Source organism: Lichenostomus cassidix, chromosome 3 (assembly GCF_008360975.1).
Source record: "Lichenostomus cassidix isolate B80296 chromosome 3, HeHo_3.0, whole genome shotgun sequence".
NCBI classification, from domain to species: Eukaryota; Metazoa; Chordata; class Aves; order Passeriformes; family Meliphagidae; genus Lichenostomus; species Lichenostomus cassidix.
Genome location: NC_139483.1, coordinates 6,907,960 through 6,932,144, shown reverse-complemented (window position 1 = coordinate 6,932,144; position 24,185 = coordinate 6,907,960). Strand labels below are relative to the sequence as shown.

The 24,185-nt window shown below is 47.3% G+C and overlaps 1 protein-coding gene across 15 annotated transcripts in view; it reads left to right on the top strand.

The window, feature by feature from the left end:
• Nucleotides 1-23,883, top strand: part of BCL11A (BCL11 transcription factor A) — a 142,513-nt gene extending 118,630 nt beyond the window's left edge. For 13 of the 15 annotated variants that reach the window (XM_085054212.1, XM_085054211.1, XM_085054210.1 and 10 more), the window contains one exon: nt 10,170-15,797. In XM_085054212.1, the coding sequence (XP_084910338.1) occupies nt 10,170-12,175 (2,006 nt within the window). In that variant the 3' untranslated portion in view covers nt 12,176-15,797. Of the gene's footprint in view, nt 1-10,169; nt 15,798-19,430 lie in introns of those variants that run through there. The other 2 variants (XM_085054220.1, XM_085054217.1) reach the window with 2 other exon arrangements.
• The last annotated feature ends 302 nt before the right edge of the window (nt 23,884-24,185 follow it).

Below are 24,185 nucleotides of genomic sequence, written 5' to 3'. Positions count from 1 at the left end.
AGAGAGGGGAAAAAATATATATAATTTATCGATTCGACTAATACTTGCTTGTGCAAGTTATGAAACTAAACGTTGTAGGATCTGGTTCAGCACTTGCTGTGCTTGCAACTCCATGGTGACATTGAACTTGCTCAGGGACAGAATAAACCTTTGCCTTCCTGGCAGATGATTTGCAGGCAGAGGTGTCATTTGGGGGGACCTGCAGTTCCCCTGACCCACTTTGTCAGGATAGTTTGCTGCTGGCTAAATATCATTAATTTGAAAGCAAGAGGAAAGTGAGCCAGAGGAGAAGGCTGGGAAAGAGGAGAGTCTGAACAGGATGTGTTTTGGGAAGGATATGGTGGAATGAGGCTTCCAGGGAGCTCTTCAGCCACCAACTTGGCTGAGGGCTGGGGCTTTTCAGCTCCCCTGACACCCTGCCCGAGGCATGGGTGGGAGCAGGGTGCCATGGGCTTGGTGAGGCCTGGCTGATAAGAAGGGCTAGGAGGGGCTGGCAGGGACCGCCGGATCTCTGCAAGGTGATGGTTTAAATGCACGTGGCTTTACAGGGCTGAGCGCATCAAGTAGACAGGAAGAGGTGAAAAATCAGCAAAAATAAAGCAAGGCCCTTGGAGATGAGGGGACTTCATGGGCCAGCAATGCTCTGGCAGCAGTGTCCTTGCTGGTGAGTAGCAGTGGGAAGGTGCCAGCCCCACTTCCTTTGTGGGATGGGGCTCAGCCGTTTCGAAGCTCACTTCATCTCTCTAGGAGTGCCCCGTGCGGCAGAGCTGCTGCATCCTCCAGCAAGGTCCTGCGGCACTAATCAGGTCAGCAGGCATTAGCACTCTTCCTGGGAAAGCAGTGTCCTAGCACTGGTCTGGGAGTCTCTGTGTGTAAGAGATACTGAGTGCATGATGAGCATTGCAGAGCAGCATCCACGACTCACCCTGGCCTGTGCCGGGTACTGGCTGCATGACTGAGTGATGCCAAAACTGTGATACAAACAGGGAGAAACATCCCATCGCTGGCCCTAGCCTCACACCAATGGGGCTGACCCGAGATGTCATGGGAGAGGATCTCCTTCCTCTTCTTTGCAAGGAACTTTCTGAAGTGTGCGCTGCCTTTCCTTCAGATGCCGCCGGCCAGGTAGAAAGGGAAACAATTCATTGCGTAGGTGTATGAGTGAATGAAATGATTTGGAAGCTCTTTGTAGCCGTATAATTACAACACTGCATTTAAAAAGTGAATTATTGACTTGATTGTCCCCAGCAGCCACTGGGTAAATGCATAATTACGGACTGTTGGAGCCAGGTACTGTTTGCTGGATAGTCGGGTGAGGCTGTGGAAGGGCTTTGATGCTCTTTCTGAGGCAGGGCTTAGATGAGCCTTGGTCCTTGGTGGGTCCAGGTGGACCTTCCAGCAGGGGACATACCTGGTGCCAGGCAGGTCCAGAGAGATGATTTAGCAAGTGTCACTCGGGTGATGCCAGTTCTGTTTTAATCCATTCCTTTACAATCTCTGCCTGTGCTCAGTTGAGGCAGTCCAGAAGAGGCAGGGATCTTCATCTCATTTCAACTCCCCTGCCGTGGAGAGGATCACCTTCCCCTAGACCAGGTTGCTCAATGTCCATCCAACCAGGCTTTGAACGTTTCCAGGGGTGGCATCTGGGGTGTCAGTTACTTCACTAAGGATGTTTTTAGTGACATGTGATGGTGTCAGTGGAGAATTCCTCCTGTAGGGCTGAAAACACTGTGTAGTTCACCCTTTAGATCCCACCATTGGTGTCTGTAAGTCATTGGTGCTTCCCATGTGGTGCTGAGGTCTGCATTGCCTCTCTTTCTCCACCCCATAGCATTAATGTACAGGGTGCATATGTGCATGTGATCAGGTTGTCTTTGCTTGAGGGGTTTCTTCTAAAACTCACTCAGAGCTGAATTTCAAGCACAGCATTGTTTTCCCATGACAGGTTTCTTCTGTTCCTCGCTAATCAAGGCACAGCAGATTTCCACCCCCCTTAGGTTTTAAGAAAGCACAAAATCAGTTGCAGGCTGGTACCTTACTTGCCAAGTTGGAGCTTGAAGCAGGTTTTCTTGGTGGCCAAATCATCACTGCCTTGAAAATGGTGACAGATGCTGAGGTCAGGCCATGGGACCCCAGCACCCCATTGAGGCTCTGACAAACCGTGTGTTTTGTTGCTTGTTGCTAATGAAATATTTTTTTGGGGTGGGAATCTAAGTGTATGGACTTTGGTTCTGGTTAGAAGAGTGAGTAATGTTGAGGCTACAACCAAATTGGTCACCCATGAAATACCCATTTCTTGTGGAGGCAGGAACTGGTCTCCCTGATCACACCCCTTCCCTCCTGGTCTTTCCTCAGGCCCAAAAAACTTCTGCTTTGTAGAAATTTGAGCAGTGCTGTAAAACCCAATGAAAATTTGGCTTTGGGAGAAAATGGGGAATTCTTGGAGTTCCTGACTCCAGTCTAAATCTTTGACTGGCAAAGCAGTGCCAGCTGCTGTTTTATTATTGCTGGGGTTTGGGTTTCTTTTTGAAGTTTGAGTCACAGCATTAATGTTTTGGCCTGGTTCTTCCTTAAAGAGGGTTTTTAAAAGGAGGTGTAATGAAAAAATGGCATTACTCATAGTTGGTTCGGAAAGTGTTTTCCCAGTTTTATTAACACGATTTCAGGAAGTCTGAATTTGGAGGCAGAATAATTATTCTCAGGACTATAAATATCAATATTGATATATCAATTTCAGTATTGAATATCAATTTCAGGAACATCTTCTATCAGTAAGTTATAGTAAAGAAAATCTGGTAAAGATGGCAGATGGGACACTGAGGGTCCTGCAAAACAAAATTTCTTCTAGATTTTTTGACATTTTCGTGACTAAGCTGCTCCCAAGACTCCACCAGGCCTTTGCATAAACAGCATGGGACCCTGTTTGCAGAACTTTATTTTCAAAGGCAGAACAGCCATGGTATTTCCTTTTACAAGCAATACTACATCACTTCCTTCAGATTTTTGGGGCTATTTTCCTTTCTCAGTGTTTCTGAATCTGGTTCCTCTCCTGATAAAGAGAAGAGGTTAGAGAGGAAGTACCCTGTTGTACACAAATGCAGCTACTGCTGTTATTTAGTATTACTCTAATTATTATGATAGCAGCAGTGACAGTGCTGATGCTCTCAGTGCCAACAGCTACTTAGAACCGGTTAATGACTGACCAGGTTAATCACGCGCCTTTTGCAATCCAGAGGATCAGGAGGGGGAATTAGTGCAACAAGGGAAAAATAGGTTTGGACATTTACAGTTTCCCTTCTAAACTGATGCTACCAGGAAAAGGTGAGTCAATGCCAAAGCAGCTCTTCTTTACCAAGGGAGAAGTGGCTGCTGCAGAAATGGAGCAGGACCTGCTTATCTCCCAGCCCTGCGATGCTTTCTGTGTCCCAACTGTTTCACTTCACTAGTTTGCAGTTGAAAGGAATTTCAACAGTATGGATTTCCAAAAGAGAGAGAGAGGAGGGAAAAGAAAAAAAAAGAAAAAAAAAGAAAAAAAAAGAGATATTTGACAAGCCAGATGGAGAACTGAATCAAGTACAAGTGGTAACAATTAACTCAATTTTTTTTTCCCCCCCCTTAAATACCATAACAACTCTGATTTATCAGTCCAAAAATCAAGCAGCCAGTTGACATTAAAGCTGAATAAAGAAGTTCCTGGGTTTGGCTCAGGCTGTTCCTCCCATGATTGTTTGGTGGCGAGCTTGGTGGCGAAGAGAGGGGGATGCTTCCTGCAGGCTGCATGTGTTTGAGTCACTTTTAACTTCTGTCTTTGCTGTTGGATAGAGAAGGGTGTGTATGTGTCCTGTAGGTGCAGGTAGCCTGGTGAAGACTGCTTGGCTTTGCTTACGCATGGAGGTTTCTTGGGAAGGAGCAAAACCACCAAGGCCTGTGGTGCTGGTTTGTGGAGGGATGCTGTCTAGAACAAGGGCTGGGCTGTCCAGACAGCAAGGGTCACATCCAGGTGTGCCTGGGGATTTCTCTGAGGGAGTAGATCTGCAGATGTGAATGAAATCCTTGTGAACAGCATTGGCACACCAGTGCGCAGTCACTGCTCACACTGCTGGTTTGTTTGGTAAAACACTGGGAAAACTGGGGTGTCTCTAATGCTCTGTGTGTGTGCACAGCCCGTGTGGTGCCCTGGGGTTAAACACACCTTGTGTTTAATATCCTGCTCCTTAACCTGGGGCTCCTTCCCCAAACAGTGTCCTGTGCCTGGTTAGGTGCACCCAGAGGATGCTGCATGTGCTGTGTCCAGTGAGCAGCTTTCCTGGATCCAGCTCTGACTTTTGAGAAACTAAGGAAGCTCTTCCAAAGCACATTGGCACACGCATGCAGATTATTCCATTACTCACTTGGCAATGCCTGAACTTGCATGCCTAGCTCCAGAAATGCTTTTTTTTTTTTTTTTTTTTTAAATTTTTTTTTCCCTCCCAGCAGTGGCATCTAGCTGACAGCTTCTCCTCCCAGCTGGTCTTCTCCCCATCATCTTGTCTGGCTTTGCTGCTGGTGGCTGTGGACATGGCTGTGGTTCTTGCTCGGAGCCAGCTCTACTGTGCCTGGAGGTGTTGGCTTGCTCTGACTCGGACTCGGTGTATCTGTGAGCACAGCACAGAAGCGCCAGCTTTTCCTTAATATAAAAAAAGCCCCTTAATGCTGAAAGCAGCCATCTCTTCATATTTTACTGTAATTGTGCTAACTGCCCTTAAAGGCACTCAAATGCCAATATCCATCCTGCTCATTTGTTAACATTTTGCGGATCAGAAGCTAAATCTGTCACTCGTGTGTCACTGGTTAAGTCACTTCTTCTGGGGGCATGGCAGGCAAGAGCTGTTCTGTAGCTTTTTTTTAAGCAAGAGCCAATGACTTGAGAAACACTGGACATTTGTGCTGTAGTAAAATGCTGTGCCTCGTCACTGGTGTTTTGCCATCCAGCATGTAGAGAAGGAATAAAAATGTAATGGTGGTTGATGCTTCACTGAGTGAGGCCACTCAGGTGTCATCTTGTCCCCAGGTTTGTATTTGGGTCATGGTATCCCCGTGTAATTCTCCTACAGGAGTAATTTCACAAGTAGGAGGAAAATGAGCAGTAAAATTGACTGGGAGGAAAAATGTACACACAAAAATGCGAATGGTAATTGGAAGCTATTTGTAAAGAGTTGATGAGCTGTCCAGGAAGGAGAGGGCAACTTTGGCCCAAGTCCAAAACCCACTTCACTCGCTTCAGTGGCGAGATGAGAACAGCAATTAGATATTAAAAAAATCAATATATGACAATTAAAAAAATGGAAAATGGATAGGAATCAATCGCAGTGAGAAACCATGGAGAGTAGAGGATGGGTGAGGGGAGCTGAAGATGCTGAGGAAAACTTGTGCCTGGCACCAGTGGGGAGAGGAAAATTGAGAGATTCTCAGGGTTCTGGAGAAGAGAGAAGGGATAAATGCAAGAAGCAGTAAGGTAGAAATTTTTGATAAATATTTATTCTGTAGAACTGGAAAGCAGCAGTGCTATGTTTCTGTATCATAGGTGGGTGATGACTTTTTTTTTGTTGCTCTTTAGTAGCCAGGGACGGTTTTGTACAAGGAGAGAGAAAAAATACTTCTCCTTCAATGGAGAGAAATACTTTTAAATAAAAAGGTCCTGAAAAGTTGTGCCCAAGGAACCCTGAAGAGTTGACATATGATGCTGGTTTTTAAAAAAGCTTACGAACTGGGAAAATGCTGTCAAGAGCTGGTCAGAGTAACATGGGAGAGTTGGCAACACTTTGCTTATCTCTTCTGGGCAAAATAATGGAAGAACCAATATAAGATTCAACTGATAAAGAATTAAAGGATAGAAATATAATTCGTGCCACTCAACCTAGATTTATGGAATATAGATCTTGTCAAATAAACCTGATTTCATTCTTCTAGATGACAACTTTGGTTGATAAATGTAGATGAAATAGACTCTGCACAGTGCTGTGACATTGCGTACAGGAAGACTGAGCACTGGGTGGTACTGCTAGCACAGGTGATGCGGAGCTGGCCAACAGATTTGGGGATGTTGGGGCTTAGCTGGAGAGCTCAGCAGGTGCTGGTGGGAGCCTCAGTAGTGATTCAGAAATTATTACGCAATTGCAGTTGATGAGTGTTGTGGGTAAAGCAAAGGCGGGTGCAGAGCAAGAGGGGCAGATTAATGGGGTGGTGTGGAAAGACTGTCAGGAGGGGTGTGTTGAGAAGGCACTGGGTCCAGCCTGATGTGGTCCTTGGCTGGAAGAGTGGAATTGGGCTGTGCTTAGAGAGCTGGGGTGAGGTACCCTAGAAGGCGGCTGCTCTCTGGGAGACTGAGAGGAAAATCAAGTCCTTCCCAGCATGATGCCAAGATGAGAAGGGCTAGGCTGGTCCTTGAGTGTTGGAGGGGTGTCCTCAAAATGGAAAAATAGTGAGAGTTTGACGTTTGCCTTGATTCCTGGGTGCATGAAGTATGCAGTGTGCGTCAGGGGGCCCATTGTGTATCAAGAGCTTTTCAGTGTTTCAACCACAAAAAAACCCAACAGAAAAAGAGAACAGGTAGAGATTAGAGCCAGAGGAGTTCAGGTGGATCCCAGTACCCTTCTGTGAGTGTGGTTAGCTGTGGGGACCAACTGTGGCGGCAAGCAATGGGTACTCTCCTTGTCTCCTGAGCTGGTTTGAATGGATTTCCCTGGGATTTTGTGTGCTCTGCCCTACGTTTTGGAGGGCTGGGGGAGATTGTGCTTTACTGAAAGACACTGTGTTGGTCACAGAGTGACAGGGAAAGTCAGAGGGTGAGAGCTGAGGGTCCTTTTCCGCCTCAAATTCCTGAATGAGAAGTAGCCAAGGGTGTGAGCTTCAGCCCCAGGATGTGAGCTCCAGCCTTGCTGCTGGTGGGCAAGGAGGGCTGGTTCAGCAGTGACTCCTGACTCTTGGAAATCAGCTGAAAGCCCCAGTGGCATCATGATGGATAACACATCTCTTCACATTGTCCTGGTGGACGATGAGGCATGAAGAGCCCTGTGGGACCTTCTCCAGCTCTGTCCTTGGCCAGCACAGGCTACTGCTTCTCTCTGCTGAGACCCACCTCACTTGCCTGTGGTCGTGCCCAGATGTGTTAGCTGGGAAGGCTGTGTGGACACAGGGGCTGGCCCACAGCTAGGAGACATCAGTGGATACGGCCTTTTGGGTCCTGCAATCCCATCTGACTCTTAAACGGGACCCAAATGGTGTCCCAAAAAAATCATTGTGGTGGTGAGATTGGAGCAAGGGAAGGCGAGTCCCTTCCAAACCCAGGGATTGACGGTCTAAGGATCCGTCTTGTTGCTGTGGATTAGTGCCATAATTTTTGCAGTTTGGCAAGGCTGCATCAGACTGGAACGTATCTCTAGGTGGTGATATGGTCAGTCAATAGGCTTCATAATTAATCAAGCACTAATAGACAAATTAGAAATCATGTCTCTTCAGAGCAGGAGGTGGAGACAAATGGCTGGTGGATTTTAACCGTTTCGCTCCTTTGTTTTATTGCCTGGTTTTACATTGCTCCCTTGAAAATGGCAGGTTGTTTAGGGAAGTTTTGTACATAAACATGATTTTAAATATAAATTGTTATCTTGATTACCAAACATGGACAGTGAATTGAAAACTTGTTTTTCAGGCAAGCACATGAAGAATAATCTTACATTTTACACTCCACTAAATCAATGTAGCCCTAATTTTGCCACGCAGGAAATCAATTCCAGTCTTTATAACAGTCGAAGATGTTATGAACAAAGTAATTTTGCAAATTATGGCAAGTAACACATTTATTGATGACTGTAGCTTAGGAATTTGGAATTTGTGAGCACCGTAATATAATAAGGCCGCACTGGCAGGAGCTGAGTGAAATACAGATTATACAGTGAAACTGTAATGCATCATTTGCTATTAGTGGACTGGTAATAATTACCAGTTTCAAAGCAGCTTTTTCCGTGTAATCTTTAGTCTCAGTCGTAACAGCCCTTCTCATTGACATTATGATTACACGAGCTGCCCTTATGATCTAGAATATCTGGTTGATGGGAATACTAAAATGTGGTAGCAAACGCTCAATGTTGTATCCTCATTATAAGATAAAATGCTATTTTCTCTGACCTGATCTATAAGGTAGAGAGGCGAGGTAGTGCTTCGTTGTTAGCTCCTACCGTGGTGTTAAAAACTTCCACTTCATTATGGTGAACCAAGATATTTTTTTTTCCTAGAGCTTACAAATGAGCATAGGAATGTGAAAGTCCAATTGAATTTCTCTCTAATTTCAGCAGATTTAAGTATTTATCTGTGCTCTCATGCCTGGCACATACTAAACACCAAAGTGCATTTTATTCCAGCGCCGGCTTCAGGATGAAACGTTAAATATTATTCCAAGGGCTTTTAAAGTGATTAAAGTGTTAAATGCCTGCTGTAGATGATCGAGGCTCTTTGCTTGCCTGATTCAGCTTCTCAGGCCAAACGTAGAACAGCAGCAGAGCTGGGAGGCAGGGAGGGAAGCTGGGATGGAGCAGTGCAGCCAGTGCTGGATCTCTTAGGATCAGAGAATTGTTTGGATTGGAAGGGACCTTAAATATGCCCAGTTCTGTCCTGTAGCCCCTGATCACTGAGGAGGAAAATGCCCACATGCCTCTTTTCCTTCCTTCCTCCCATGTGAGATGGTAAACAAGATGGGTGCAGATAAAGAGATGTTCCCTTTCCAAATTTGCTGTATTTGTTTTTTTTGATTTTCCTTTTCTTTGTATTAGGCAAATAGGGGAAACCTAATGGGGGCAACTCTCAGTGCAGCCTGTTTACCCAAGAGAGATGCCTAAGGAGCAGATTCCTTGGGATGTAAATGTTGGGTCAGGGCAGGAATAAGTGGTGAAGGCCAGTACCACCCCAGGTGCTGATGCCCTTGCAGGGCTCCTGGTTTATCTCTCAACAAACCTCGACATTATTTTTATTTGTTAAAATATCACTAAACAACAGCTTTATGAGAACTGCTGAACAAGGCTGGAAATGAATTTATATCCTTCTCTTAGCTCCAGCTTCGGTTCACCAGCGTTTAGCAAAAAGCATCCATATGGGGGTGGAAGTGAATTATTCGCAAAATCCCAGTAATCAATAAAGGCACCCTCACCTTCGCCATATCTCACGCCACTCTTTCCTTGCGGGCGGCCCTCAAAAAGTTATTCATCCCCCTTGTTTTGCTATATATTAGAAGGGGCTGCTTTCTGCTGTCATTATTAGCCGGCTTTTTGTTTAGTTATTTATTAGTTGGTTGCTCTTTTATAATGTCCATGTTATCTCCAAAAATAAATTATCATGAAATAGAGTTAGCTCTCTACTTGCCAAAGTGGCATTTACCATCCTCAGCTTCTTTTCAGCATGAGAGAAATAATGCGGCTCTGGCAGGGCGCTCGGCCAGGCCTCCTGGCCACCCTCCAGCTCTCTCCCTGGCGGAGCTGCTGCTCTCTCTGTCTTCCCCTTTTCCCTGTCCCATGCTTGATTTTTTTTTTCCTTCTCTTTTTATTTTTATTATTTTCCTTGTCCCGGAGGTGAAACTTTGCTAAGGAGCAGAAGTGGATGCCTAATTTTGTACACATTGTTAGTCTCAAAATAAGGAGGAGACTTATAACGTGTTGATGCCCAGCTTGCTGGCAGTTGTGATGCTTTGAACTGATCTGTGTGGAGTGCTTCTCAGAAGGGGATTTATTTATTTTATATTTATTTATCTGTATAATTTATTTACATATTTATTTACCCCCACTGTAAATCTTAGCAGCCTCTTGCAGCATAAAGTCTGCTGAATTGGAGCTGCCATTGATTGACTTTAACAACTCTTTCTTATTCTTACCTTGTTTTATGCTATGGTTACCCCCTGTGGTTCAGTTTTGAACCCAGAGCTGGGCATGGAGGGAGGAGGTGAATGTGCTTGGCATGGGTTTGGATCTCCCTGTTATGCCTCTCACCTCTTCCTATCCATGTCTGCTGCCTGTGCCTCAGCTGGGATGTCCCTTCCCCAGCTCCCAGCTGAGTGTCCCAGAGGAGAGGAGCTTGGGTGGGGAGGTGAGCGCTCGCCCACCACTGGACAGCCGGAGATTGACGCTGCTTGTTGTGTTATTTTGCAGGTAAAGATGAGCCCAGCAGCTACACGTGTACGACTTGTAAACAGCCTTTCAACAGCGCCTGGTTCCTCTTGCAGCACGCACAGAACACGCACGGCTTACGGATCTACCTAGAAAGCGAGCACGGCAGCCCCCTGACGCCACGGGTTGGTATCCCAACAGGACTAGGTGCAGAATGCCCTTCCCAGCCACCTCTCCATGGGATTCACATTGCAGACAATAACCCTTTTAACCTGCTCAGAATACCCGGCTCGGTCTCGAGGGAGGCGTCGGGGCTGGGAGAAGGGCGTTTCCCACCCACGCCGCCCCTCTTTAGCCCTCCCCCGAGGCACCATTTGGATCCGCATCGCATTGAGCGCCTGGGTGCGGAAGAAATGGCTCTGGCCACCCATCACCCTAGTGCCTTTGACAGGGTGCTGCGACTGAACCCCATGGCGATGGAGCCCCCCGCTATGGATTTCTCCCGGAGGCTGCGGGAGCTGGCCGGCAACACCTCCAGCCCACCCTTGTCCCCGAGCCGGCCCAGCCCTATGCAAAGGTTGCTGCAGCCCTTCCAGCCCGGCAGCAAGCCCCCATTCCTGGCCACGCCACCCCTTCCTCCTCTGCAGTCCGCTCCTCCTCCCTCCCAGCCCCCCATGAAGTCCAAGTCCTGCGAGTTCTGTGGGAAGACCTTCAAGTTTCAGAGCAACCTGGTGGTCCACCGCCGGAGCCACACGGGGGAGAAGCCCTACAAATGCAACCTCTGCGACCACGCCTGCACGCAGGCCAGCAAGCTGAAGCGCCACATGAAGACCCACATGCACAAGTCCTCCCCCATGACGGTCAAGTCGGACGATGGGCTCTCCACCGCCAGCTCCCCTGAGCCAGGCACCAGCGACCTGGTGGGCAGCGCCAGCAGTGCCCTCAAATCCGTGGTGGCCAAGTTCAAGAGCGAGAACGACCCCAACATGATCCCTGAGAACGGGGATGAGGAAGAGGAGGAGGAGGAGGAGGAAGAGGAAGAGGAGGAGGAGGAAGAGGAGGAGGACTTGAACGAGAGCGACAGGCCAGACTATGGCTTTGGGATGAGCCTGGAGGCGGCCCGTCACCACGAGAACAACTCGCGGGCTGGCGAGGAAGGCCGGTCGATGCCGGACGTCATGCAGGGCATGGTCTTGAGCTCCATGCAGCACTTCAGCGAGGCCTTCCACCAGGTCCTGGGGGAGAAACACAAGCGGGGCCACCTCCCCGAGCCCGAGGTGCACAGGGACACTTGCGACGAAGACTCGGTGGCCGGCGAGTCCGACCGCATCGACGAGGGGGCCGTCAACGGCCGGGGCTGCTCCCCGGGGGAGTCTGCCTCGGGAGGCCTGTCCAAAAAGCTGCTGCTGGGTAGCCCCAGCTCCCTGAGCCCCTTCTCCAAACGCATCAAGCTGGAGAAGGAGTTCGACCTGCCGGCCGCCGCCATGCCCAACACTGAGAACGTTTACTCCCAGTGGCTGGCGGGCTACGCCGCCTCCCGGCAGCTGAAGGACCCCTTCCTCAGCTTCGGCGACTCCCGACAATCGCCCTTCGCCTCCTCCTCCGAGCACTCCTCGGAGAACGGCAGCCTGCGCTTCTCCACGCCGCCGGGCGAGCTGGACGGAGGGATCTCAGGCCGCAGCGGCACGGGAAGCGGAGGGAGCACCCCCCATATTAGTGGCCCGGGCCCTGGCAGGCCCAGCTCAAAAGAGGGCAGACGCAGCGACACTTGTGAGTACTGTGGGAAGGTCTTCAAGAACTGTAGTAATCTCACCGTCCACAGACGGAGCCACACGGGCGAGAGGCCGTATAAGTGTGAGCTTTGCAACTACGCCTGCGCCCAGAGTAGCAAGCTCACCCGGCACATGAAAACACACGGGCAGGTGGGAAAGGACGTTTACAAATGCGAGATTTGTAAGATGCCTTTTAGCGTGTACAGTACCCTGGAGAAACACATGAAAAAATGGCACAGTGATCGAGTCTTGAATAACGAGATAAAAACTGAATAGAGGTATATTCGTACCCCCCTCCCCATCCACCCCCGTCCCTAACCCATCCCGCATCCCTGTAGAGGTTTTCTAGTCCCTTGTGATGGAAGTCATGGAAGCTAAGGATATTTGGAAAGTGCTTGTCACCAGCACACCCTGTTTATTTTCTTTTTGTTCTCACCGTTTGAATGCATGATCTGTATCGGGGCAATACTATTGCATTTTACGCAAACTTTGAGCCTTTCTCTTGTGCAATAATTTACATGTTGTGTATGTTGGGGTTTTTTTTTTTTTTTTGTTTGTTTTGGGTTGTTTTTTTATTTTGGTTGGTTTTAAATTTTTTTTTTTAATTTTTGGATTAGACAGCATGTATGGTATGTTATGGCTGTTTTTAAATTGTCCCTGATTAGTTGCTGAGCAAATACGTCGCTGTTTCCAATTCCGTTCGGGAAAAAAAAGAAAGGAAAAAAAAAAGAGGAAAAAAAGAGGAGATAAGGAGGAGGAGGAAAAAAAAAAAAGAAAGAAAAAAAGTGAAACAGAACCAAACCCGAGAGCAAACAAAACCGACCATGCTGCATACATCCTGTAATACATATCATGTACAGTTTTGTTTTGTGACGTGCGAAGGAAAACTCGCTGTGGGTGACCCTCTGCGGACAGGACCGATAGCACCGAAGAAGCGTTGTGTTAGCCTAGACGCTGTCTTAAAACGAATAAACCCATGATTGGAGACAGAGTTCCCCTTGGGAACATAAAAAAGGCCTTTAATTGGGAATAACCAACCGCCACCAGTCAGGAAGAGGTAGATTTCTCTTAGCGTTTGATTTCAAACACACACTCACCCACACACCCACAGACTAATAATAATAATAATAAATAATCCGAGTGCCTTGGATCTGTCGCGGCCGATGCCGATGGCTCCTTTCTGCTCGTCCTCCATGCGTAACTCGTCACCACCTCGGCCGCGCGGGGAGCCGCCTGGTGCCCCTCGCAACGCTGGCCACCTAGGAACGAAGAGGGAAGAGGAAACTAAGGAAGAGAAAGAAATTACCTGCTCAGTCCTAGTTAATCATCATTCTCCTCTGCCTTTTATTATTCTTATTATTATTCTTATTATTACTATTATTTCTTTAAAACTGATCATACCAGTCTAAAAACCTGCTTGGCTCGTGCAGAGAGCTTAAAACGAGATGTAGAATCTTCCCCCCCCTCCTCACCCACCCTGCCCCAAACTTTTATTCCCCCTCCCCACCAATGATTAAATAGAATGTGAAATGCGCAGAGGCCCTTCAACGCCATTAAACACACAATAAAGGAAATCTGTTTTATGAAGATATTTACTTTTAATAATATCTTTTATTGATTCTGGCACCCAAACAAATAAATCTGGAGCCACTTGGTTGTCAAGCTGACAATCAAATTATAAACTTTAAGACCTCGTGTATACCATATAAAAAATAAAATAAAGACTGGCAATAATATTTTACTGAGTGTAACAGATAGAGGAGCAAAAAAATAAATAAATTGAGATTTATTAGCACAATGTGGTACTGTTTGCCATTTAAAACTAGAACAGGTGTATAAGCTAATATCGACACAGTGATGATTAACTATGAACTCTTAAGACTTGCCTTTAATGTGATGCTTTGGAAGAAGTAACAGAAAATTAAAAAAAAAAAAAGAGGAAAAAAAAAAAGCAAAAGAGTAGCAGTATCTGTCTGTGCTCCCTAAAAGTTGTCCTTCATTTTTTTTTTCCCATCCTCTGTGTGCTATTTGTGTTGACGTGGAAGAGGATTCCTTGTTTTATTCCTAAGCTAGCGCCCGCCCCGGTTGGTGTTCAAATAGCACTTGACTCTGCCTGTGATGTCTGTATCTTTTCTTTAATCAAAGGTACAGAGGTTGAGTATAAAATAAGACTGCTCAGATAGGACAATTAAGTGCACTGTACAATTTTCCCAGTTTACAGTCTATACTTTAAGGGAAAAGTTGCAAGAATGCTGAAAAGAAAAAAAAACAAACAAACAAAAAATATTGAACACATTTGATGAGCATAAAAAAAAAAAAACCAAACCCACAAACTTTGCCAGCCATTTACTTGACTAATGAGCTTATCTTCTCGGACGCGACATTACAGCGCTGTGAATGGAAACAGACTCTACACTCACATAAAATGAATGATTGCTTTCACTCTTACAGTGCAAGGATTTTTTTTTTTGTACAAAAAAAAAAGGATTTAAAAAAAAACACCACAAAACCTTTTTTTAAATATAAATGTTAAGAAATTTTTTTTAAGGAAGAAAAAGAAAAAAAAAACCACAACACTTCGTTATGTTTAGGGGGAAACTGTATTTTAGGGTTCATTGTCTTGGTGGTGTACAAGACTTGTTACTCATTTTAAAATGGTAGTGGAAATTCTATGCCTTGGATATACACAGCTCTTCAGGTTGTATAAAAACATGCATTGGGGAAAGGTTTAAGATTATATAGTACTTAAATATAGGAAAATGCACACTCATGTTGATTCCTATGCTAAAACACATTTATGGTCTCTTTTTTCTGTATTTCTAGAATGGTATTTGAATTAAATGTTCATCTAGTGTAGGCACTATAGTATTTATATTGAAGCTTGTATTTTTAACTGTTGCTTGTTCTCTCAAAAGGTATCGATGTACCTTTTTTGGTAGTGGAAAAAAAAAAACCACAGGCTGCCACAGTATATTTTTTTAATTTGGCAGGATAATATAGTGCAAATTATTTGTATGTTTCAAAAAAAAGAAAAAAGACAAAAAGACAAAAAAGGTGTGACATTGTACAGATCCGAGGCCATATAATGGCCCTTTGGGGAAAACCTGTTCCGGTGTCACGCTGCTGGCCGTCACAGAGGGGTGTACATATCTTTTTTCGTTCTTTTTTCCTGCTGCCATACTGTATGCAGTACTGCAAGCTAATAACGTTGGTTTGTTATGTAGTGTGCTTTATGTCCCTTTCCTTCTATCACCCAACATTCCAGCATCTTAACTTCATATGCAGTAAAAGAAAGAAAGAAAGAAAGAAAAAGAAAAGAAAAAGAAAGAAAGAAAAAAAAGCTAAAAAAAAGGAAAAAAAAAAAGAAAAGAAAAAACCGTTTTGCAGTTTTTTTCATTGCCAAAAACTAAATGGTGCTTTATATTTAGATTGGAAAGAATTTCATATGCAAAGCATATTAAAGAGAAAGCCCGCTTGAGTCAATACTTTTTTGTAAATGGCAATGCAGAATATTTTGTTATTGGCCTTTTCTATTCCTGTAATGAAAGCTGTTTGTCGTAACTTGAAATTTTATCTTTTACTATGGGAGTCACTATTTATTATTGCTTATGTGCTCTGTTCAAAACAGAGGCACTTAATTTGATCTTTTATTTTTCTTTGGGGTTTTTTTGGGGGGGGGATTTTTTTTTTAAACTTTTTTTTAATTTTTTTTTTTTTTTTATTATTTGGATGACCAAAGGTCATTACAACCTGGCTTTTTATTGTATTTGTTTCTGGTCTTTGTTAAGTTCTATTGGAAAAACCACTGTCTGTGTTTTTTTGGCAGTTGTCTGCATTATCCTGTTCATACACCCATTTTGTCCCTTTATTGAAAAAATAAAAAAAAAACCTTAAAGTACACAGTGTCAGCTTCTGGTGTCCTCATTTGACACACGCTGTAGGTGGCTTCCAGCGGCAGGCTGTAGGGGAAGGTCCCACACAGGGGCTTTTAGGGGGACACGCTCTGATCCCCAGGGAGCGCCCGCCACCCAGCTTGGTCTTAAATAAGCCCCCTGTGCCCAGGAAGAGGATTTTTGGGCTAAGGAGTTCATTTCTCAGCCAGTGGAAAGCGTTTGCACTCTGGACCTGTAGCTTTGGGATTTTTCCCCCCTCTAGATCAGGAGTGAGCTGTGACCCCCTCACCGCGATAGCCTGTGGCACCCCCGGCCTTCACTCGGTCTGCAGCAGGGACTTCCCTCCCCGTTTGGCAGATCTTTGGCAGAAGAGGTGAGCAAACCCACAGCTCTGCAGCCCCCCGGGACTCCCCCATCCCCGGCTGCTTTTGGGGACGGGGGGTGAAATCAGCCACTGGTGCATGCGGCCACCTGGGCAGGAGCTGATTTCTCTCGGGGGACAGAGGTCTCCCACCGTGGCTCTGGGATCATGCTGACCCCAGCCCAGCTCCCCTCTTTTCTCCCTGGGCTTTGGTTTTTTTGGTGGTTTTTTTTTTGGGGTTTTTTTTTTTTTTGGTGGGAATTGCAGGTTTCTGTGCATTGTCTCTAAAATCCGGAGTTGAGGTCCCCCCTGTCCCCCCCCTTAGGGGTCTGTATATGTTGTCAGTTTGACAAATACTGCATGTTGCAGCATCTCTTTACTTTATTAAAGCACGTACCGCTGTGATATTGTCTCTTGCTGTTCCTAGTGTAATGGATTTAATACTTTTTTTTTTCTTTTCCTTTTTTTTGATTTCTGTAAAACCTTCCAGTTGTTCTGTCGTCTTCTTGTGATGGCATCATTTGTTGCCTGTATTTTGCCTGGTGCCTTCTGAAGGGGAGGTTTGGGATTTTAGAAAAAGACAGAGATATCTATCTAAAGAAAAAGAATTATTCCTTTCCTAAAAAAGACTTGAAAAGAATGTAATAAAGCTCTGTTTTAATCCTGGGAAAGGAGGAATGAAGATGGTGTTGGCTGGGCTAGTGGGATGAGCATGCAGGAGTGATGGAAAGGTGCCGGCAGTGCTCCTCGAGCTGCGCTTCCCTTCAGCAGGCTGGTAGCCACTGGCTGGAGCCGGAGTTGTGCCAGAGGGATCCCCAGCACAGCGTAGGGGAGGCAGAGCCCAGCCCGTGTGTGGGGAGCTGAAGGTGGCAGGGATCAATACAGCCTGCTCCCCGGAGGGCTGGTGTCTGCAGGGATGTGCTTTGCAGCTGCCTCGATAACACGTCTTTTGATCCCATGCTGTGAAATACCCTCACGGAGTCCGGTCTCTCCCTCCCTGTCCCTGTTTTTATTGCTGGTTGTTGAGACCGCGGTGGAGATGTCTTCTGGAGGACTTTCTGGTTAGCTGTGCCTGGGGTCGAGTGTAGCCTGACTGTCTTTCAGAGCCGGCACTGTACCCTGTGTCAGTCCTACAGTGGTCATCGTCCCACTGCCTTTCCCTTACTGCATTTTACTTAGGGAATAATCACAAATAGAAGCATATAGACAGGCATCTGCATCTATGCACACATGGGCCTTACTAGGTAGCCTGGGCTCCTTGTGCTGCTACAAGATTAACCCGTGGAAAGCACATGATTTACCTCTATTAAACGGCACAGTGATGCGTGTGATTCACAGGTTTCCCAAAGCTAAATTTTCCAGGTTTCCCAGAGATGAATGTGCCCAGTGGGCACTGTGTGGCTCACAGGGCAGGGGTGGTGGTTTGGAGGAAGGAGCTGCGGGAGAAGCAGCTCCTGCTGTAGGAATTGTCTGAACAGTGGCTGGCGAGAGCGTAGCTTGCGAATGGCAACGCGCTGTCACCCCGACACCAAAGCAGATATTCATGAATGTGGTGTTTTTCTGCCAGGGTGAGTTAATGGTGTGATGAACCCAGTGAAGTTTGTGGGGTTGGGGCATGGGTGTCCCAGGCCCCACCACATGCTCTCAAGCTGCTTTGGCATCCCGTGCACATGTGAGCTGCACTCCCCAGAAACGCTGTTTCTGGGCAAAAAGATGATGTCTCTAGGAGTAAGTTATACTTGGGTAACAGTGTCTCTATTGTTCGAAGCTCAAACCCTTTCAGCTTTTGAGGAGGAACGTGGTTTTATGGCATAGACCCCTTTGCCTTTAGTGTCTAATCTCCTCCAATTTGAATGATTAATGTAATGAAGGTGCTGAAACAGTATCCAGAATTTAGACTACAGATGTTTCATATTTGTTATGTTTCCAAGGGCTGAGATAATACCGCAATAAGTGATACCATGTCTTTGCTTGAAATTCAGGAGGCTGTGGTGTATCTGATGAGATACAGTCTCAGGGTTTACCTAAGTGCAGAGTTTGTACGAAACAGAAAAGAAATACCAGCTGCTCTTTTAGATCCCTCCTTCTCTCTTTTCCTCCAATAAAGGCTGAAACCCACTTTTGGTGGATGCAGGGACACATTGTAGTATTGACTAGGTGAGTGATACTGCCCAGAGGGCTCTTTGCCAGAGCTGCTGAAGAGATGCTGCTCCTCGAGCCCAGATGCTTGGCTGCTGGTTTCCAACAAGCCACAGGGATGCAGGATGGGCAGGAGGCATGGGGGAACCCCAAGGTTTTGTGTCCCTTGGCAGGACTTAAGCTTTGCAGGGGTAGTGTGGTTGTGGCCGGGATGGCTGTGCTGCTCTTGGCTGCCTTGGAGACAGCTTTAACATTAGCCTGGAAACTCTTGGGCTCAGACAGCAGCAGCAACAAGCCCTCCCCAGGGGGAAATGGGACGTGTGCTCTTGACTTCAGAGGAGACACTTCGGTTAACACCCAGTGAAGATCTGGCCTAGAAGGGAGATGGTTCCTGAATCCAGAGCTGCTTCCTGAGTCCTGATGGCAGTTCATATGTAGTAGCCCTTTAGCCACTCTGTTAAGTATTAATGAAGTAAATTCCATAGAAACCAGCACCCTGTTAGGCTGCCAAGGTGGATTTTGAGGGGTGTGTTGATGACGTGCCAGCCTTGCCACCAGAGTAGCCCTTAGCCTGTCGTGTCTAGCACAGTGCTGGGTGATCCATTGGAGCAGGGGCTCAGGGGTGATTGCTGTCCCAGTGCCCCATCCATGCTGTGCTGCTGGAATCGATGGCTTTGCTGGGCTGGGGCTGTGCAGCTTGAGCTTTGCTGCTTCCATGCCATGTGATACCCACCATGCCTGCCGGGAGCTGGGAAAAGCCCTCTGTGAACCACCTGCTGTGTGCCATGTGAACAGTACCGATGGCTTTAGGAGGGCCTTCAGCACCTGGGGGAAAGCCACGAAGTTTTGGGAAGGAATAGGAGGTTTGCAAGGCAGGCTGGCTTGGTCTTTGCCTGGGTGTCTCAGTAAAGTCCAGAGGTTTTTCTTCCTGAATGATCCCTGTGGTTCCTGCGTGGTGCCGAGGATGCCGATGCGAGAGTGTGGCCTGAGAGGAGGAAGGGCTCCGCCCTGCTGTATCCCTTTGTGGCAGTTGGGTGTCCTAGTTGTTAGAGACAAAAAGAAAAGTAGGATAAGGGAATGACTCACACTGTGGGCCATGTCACACCTGTTCTCTCCTCTGTCCCCATGCTCTCTGTAGGTTCGGCGTACCCCCCCAGCTGGCGCAGCGCCCAGGGAGCCCCGGATGTCTGGCAGTTTTCGGATGGAAGTTCAAGAGCACTTAAATTCTGAAAGGAGGTGAAGCTGGGACGAGCGGCTGGTGGCATCTCGGCGTCCGGAGGTGGCCTCTGTCCTGCTGGCTCGCCGTGTCCCCGGGAGAGCCTGAGGAGTCACCCGCCGAAGGCAGCGCTCCCCGGGCTCCTCCTGCCTGCAAGACTATCGTATTTATATTTTGTAATAGAGTACAACACTTTGGGGTTGTTTTTTTGGTTTTTTTTTCTTTTTTTGTTAATTTGTTTCTTTTTTCATTTTCTAAAAACAAACAAACAAACAAATGAAAAAAAGCAAACCCACCCACCAAGGTCAAGGGCTTAATGGTGGCTTCGGCTGGCTCCTTTCCCCATGGAAAAGACTGTCTTGCTCTCATGGACAACCAGGCCTGTTGGTTATCCCTGCAACGTGCCATTCCTCGGGAGGCACATCTGATGTGATGAATTAAAAATAAAGCAAAACACAGTGTAGGTCTGTGGGTGGGTGGGAAATTGCCATAATAAATGTTGGAGCTTTAGGTTTTGTTTGCTCTGTCTTTAATTTTTAATGCTAACAAGGGCCAGACGGCTGGTGTGACTTTGTGTTCCCGTTCCGGCTGCAGAAAAGCGAGTGCTGAGTTTTCACTGGGGGTGGTGTTGGCACAAGGGGCTGCACGGCCCCGGCAGACAGACCTTTCCCTCAGAGCTAGGTCAGGAGTCGGGCTTAGGGCCCTCTGAGCAGTGCTGAGCCCCCCTGGCCTTTGGTGATGCTGAAAGGGGGGTCTCCCAGCTCTCCTCCATTGCCTGCCCCTCCTCGGTGAATGCCAGCTGTCATTTTGCATTTCTGCTGTTGAACCCCGTGCTTTTGGGGCTGCTGGGATCCCTGATGTCTGCTCAAGGCCACGTGAGGAGCAGTGAGGTCTGTGCACATTTCAGGAGGAGTGATGGTTGTGCTGTAGAGATGCTGTCAGACCAGGGGGTGCAGAGCCTTGCCCTCAGCTGGGGGAGCTGCTGTCAGGTTGTTGTCCCAGTGTTTCCCAGACTTTGCACAAGGGGCAGGAGCTTTCCTGCTCATCCCTTGCTTGGAGCTGATCACCCACCCAAGGAGTGTCCTGGTTTGGGGCCCAGGCGCTTTGCTGAACAGAAGATGGGTTATGTGTGAGCTTTGTGCTGTCTCTGATGGGATTTATAGGCTGTAGCTGCTCATGCCTTGTGCTGACGAGTGGGAATGGACCTTATTTGGTGAAAGAAGCCAGCTGGGTAGTGAGTGGAGTGGCTGGCTGGCCATGTTGGGCTGCCAGCATCAGCGGGATGGAGGCGAGTTGTGGGGAAAGGGCCAGTGGGTTTATTTGCTTTGCGTATTAACTTCAACCTCACTTCTGTTTTATTCATCTCCTTCCTTACAACCTGAGCGAGACCCTCACTCAGGGTGACTCTCTCCTGGTGAAACAGCCTAGGGAAAATGATGTTGCCTTTTCCATGGGTAGTGGTTGCTCTCTTGTTTTTTAAAATCCCGGGCTGTGGTTCTGGTGGTGGCCTGGGCACAGCACAAGCACAGACACTTTGGTACCTTAAAATTTGGCTGGGGTGGGCAGCAGGAGCATTGCCAAGGGGTGCCACTGTGGGAGCCTGGAGGACTCGGTGCTCAGGGACACAGAGTTATTGCTGCTGCTGCTAAGGTGATTTGGTCTTTGAGGGCAAACTACCCAAAAGTCTACGCACAGCCTCAGCTTTTTTTATCATTAGGGGGTGTTTTTAAAGGTTCTTCTTTGTGTGACTACAGGCCAAACTCAGTTCATGGGTGTCTTCTGGGGTAGCTGATTATGCTTTTGCTGCTCTGCCTGGTGGAAAAAGTGTGATGGGATCTGCTTTCTGTGGCTTGTCTCTCTTTCAGCAGACAGAGTGAGGGCAGGGGTTTCTCCCAGGAAAAGCAGGAAATAACAAAGTGGGGATGGCTGAATGTGTTCTGCCAAGCACAGAAGTGATACCTGAAGTGCTGTAGGCAAATAGTCTTTAAAATGTCTATTTTTTAATACAGGTGTTAAACTTTCCCCCAACTCTTAAGACTTTGAAACATCTTCAGAATTCGTGTTGCCTTAAAGTTGCAAACAGGTGTGATGTCTGTGCTGAAAGCTCCTTGTAAGCCCTGGGGCTCCTCTCCCTGCCTGCCAGCCCTGCTCCTGCTCCTCCTCTGCTGTGGCTCTTGCACAGCACCAGGACAGCCTCAGCACGAGGTCTGGTGGAGAGTCCAAAGGGTTTCCACTGCCCTGGGTGACCTAAGGGGGCTGTGTGCTTTAACTAAGGGTGTCATTAGGGTTCTCTCTTTGTCTGAGGACTTGGCTGAGTCCCTCAGCTGTGTCTGTGCTTGGGATTGCCAGCAGCTTAATGAGTTTCTGCCAATTAATAAGAGTCCACGGTTTCCTGTGAGGGGAGGGCTGGGAACCTGTTAGTCTCAAAGCTGGAGGTTGCTGTGGTTTTGGTGCAAGAGGGGCAGTATTCCCAGGGGTTTTGTATTTTAGCATATTCTCCAGGCGCTGGTCTGCACATCCAAATTGGAAACTAAGTATGCCTGGTCTTTATTAAAAAAACAAAGCTCCTAAAGTTTTGGAGTAGTTAATAAACAAAAGATAAATGGTCTCCTTCCCAGTCCAGGGGGTTGAGATGAACAAGATTCCTGGGAATCACCTAGCTTAGTTTTGAGGTTTTGGGTTTAAAAAGCTGCTTTCAGACTTGGAGATGATCTGACTGTGCTGTGTTTGATTTATAAGCAGACTTTTCCTGACACTAAAATGCAGCAAAGGTCAAGCCTTCTGTGAAGTCTAGCTTAAATTTTGCTTTCAAAGTAAATGTATTATTTTGGATTTGTGATGCACCTGGGCTGTGGACTTTCACAAGATGAGAGACCTCTCCCCAGAAGGGATCTGAAAACAGATTTTGTGAGTGAGTTTCCAAGCAAAACTCTCAAACTTCCTGTGTTTTGCTTCAACCCCAGCTTTGTGCAGGGTCCCATTAAGTGAGTGTGGCACCAGCAGCAGCATCTGTCTGGGGAGCATCGTGGTGTTGGTGAGTGGCAGCACAGCCGTGGGCTCTGGGGGAAGGTGGAGGAAAGCTCCATCCTCCTTGGGCTGCTGGATGTTGTTTTACAATCTTTACCCTTTACTTTGGGTTTGCATCTCCTTTCTTGTGTGTGTTTGAGCTGTCTGGGCGCTGGTGAGGCCTGGGGTGAGCCTTTCCCTGTGGATTCTTGGCAGTGATGGGGAGGACCTGCTAAACATCCCTGCTGTCCCAGGGCTCCCTGCTCTGCTGTGGTGTTTCACCTGATCCTCCTATAAATTCTTTTTGAGCAGTGAGATGAGCTCACCCACCCCCCAAAAATGAGACTGATGACTCATTTGCTCCTTTTCTTATTGTCTGCTTCTCCCACCCAGTTTTCCCATTTCAGGCGTCATTCAGTTGTGTGTTGTATCTGCTACAAGTCAAACGTTGTTGTCCCTCCATCCCAATTCTCTCCCCCCAAAAATCACCCTCTTAACATTCATCTTCTACAGGGGTCCAAATAATCAATTATTCCCAAGGAAAGATTGTGCTGCAGGGGGGAGAACAACAACAAAAAACCCCCATAACCCCAAATATGGCCCTTACTCCTTAATCTCACTGGATAGAGTTACACATCTGGTAGAGGCTTGTTCGTTGTTACTATTACTTTTATTGCGTCTTTAGCAGTGATGAAGTTCAGATGGCAGAACCAGTGGGCCCCAATTTAATTTCGCCTGGCCTCCCGTAATGAGCAGGAGGTGATCCCGGGAACGCCGGCTCGGCTGCGGCGCTGCGGGCTGGGCACAGTGCTGCGGGCTGGGCAGGCAAGACCTCACCGGGAGGCTGGGAGGAGGGGGAAAATCTGGGATTAGGGATGGTAGCAGGTGGGTGGAGGTGCCTGTGCTGTGTGAGCATCATATCCTGCAGCGAGGGGGATGGATGGATGGATGGACAGGTGGTTTCTCCTATCAAAACCCAGGTGAGGTGGATTCCCACCTTGTTTTGGTGGCTGGGGTGTGTGCGCCGCGACGCTTTCCGAGGTTGGTCCAGCCCTGATGGCTCTTCCCTGGCGATTTCCATGACCCTCCGGGTTTCCAGTGGTGATGTATAGAAGCTCCCAGCTCTCCCCCAATGTCTGCATGTGTCTAAGGGCTATACAGGACTCATTTACGGGCCTCCCGTCGGTGGGATATGTGCATGCAAAATGAAGGTTGTATTTGGCTTCTCATATTTGGATCTATATTCCATATTGTGTTGACCAAGAAAAACACCTCAGCCCCTGTGCTGAAGAATGTGATGGACTGATGACTTTCAGAAACGTACTGTAAATCAAGGAGGCTAATAAATACTTGCTATTAATAAAATGGGGCCACTGCCTTTCAAGTTATTTTCACGTTTTACAACATCCTAATTTAAATGGCATGAAGAAGGTGGTACCTTTGGAGCTCCCCTCCTCCCCCAGCATGGTGTGGCTGAGTTTAACCCCTCACAAAGGCTTGGGCAGGAGTTTTTCCTCATTGAGGAGGTTTGGATGGAGCAGTAAGAGCCCCTGCCCAACCCCACAGAGCTGATGGGGGGTTGACCCCAGTGGCAGGGTCCCCTTGGCCGAGGGTGGCCACTCGCTGGGTTGTCCCTGAGGTCTGGCAGATGATCCCCAGAGCTTGCCAAGC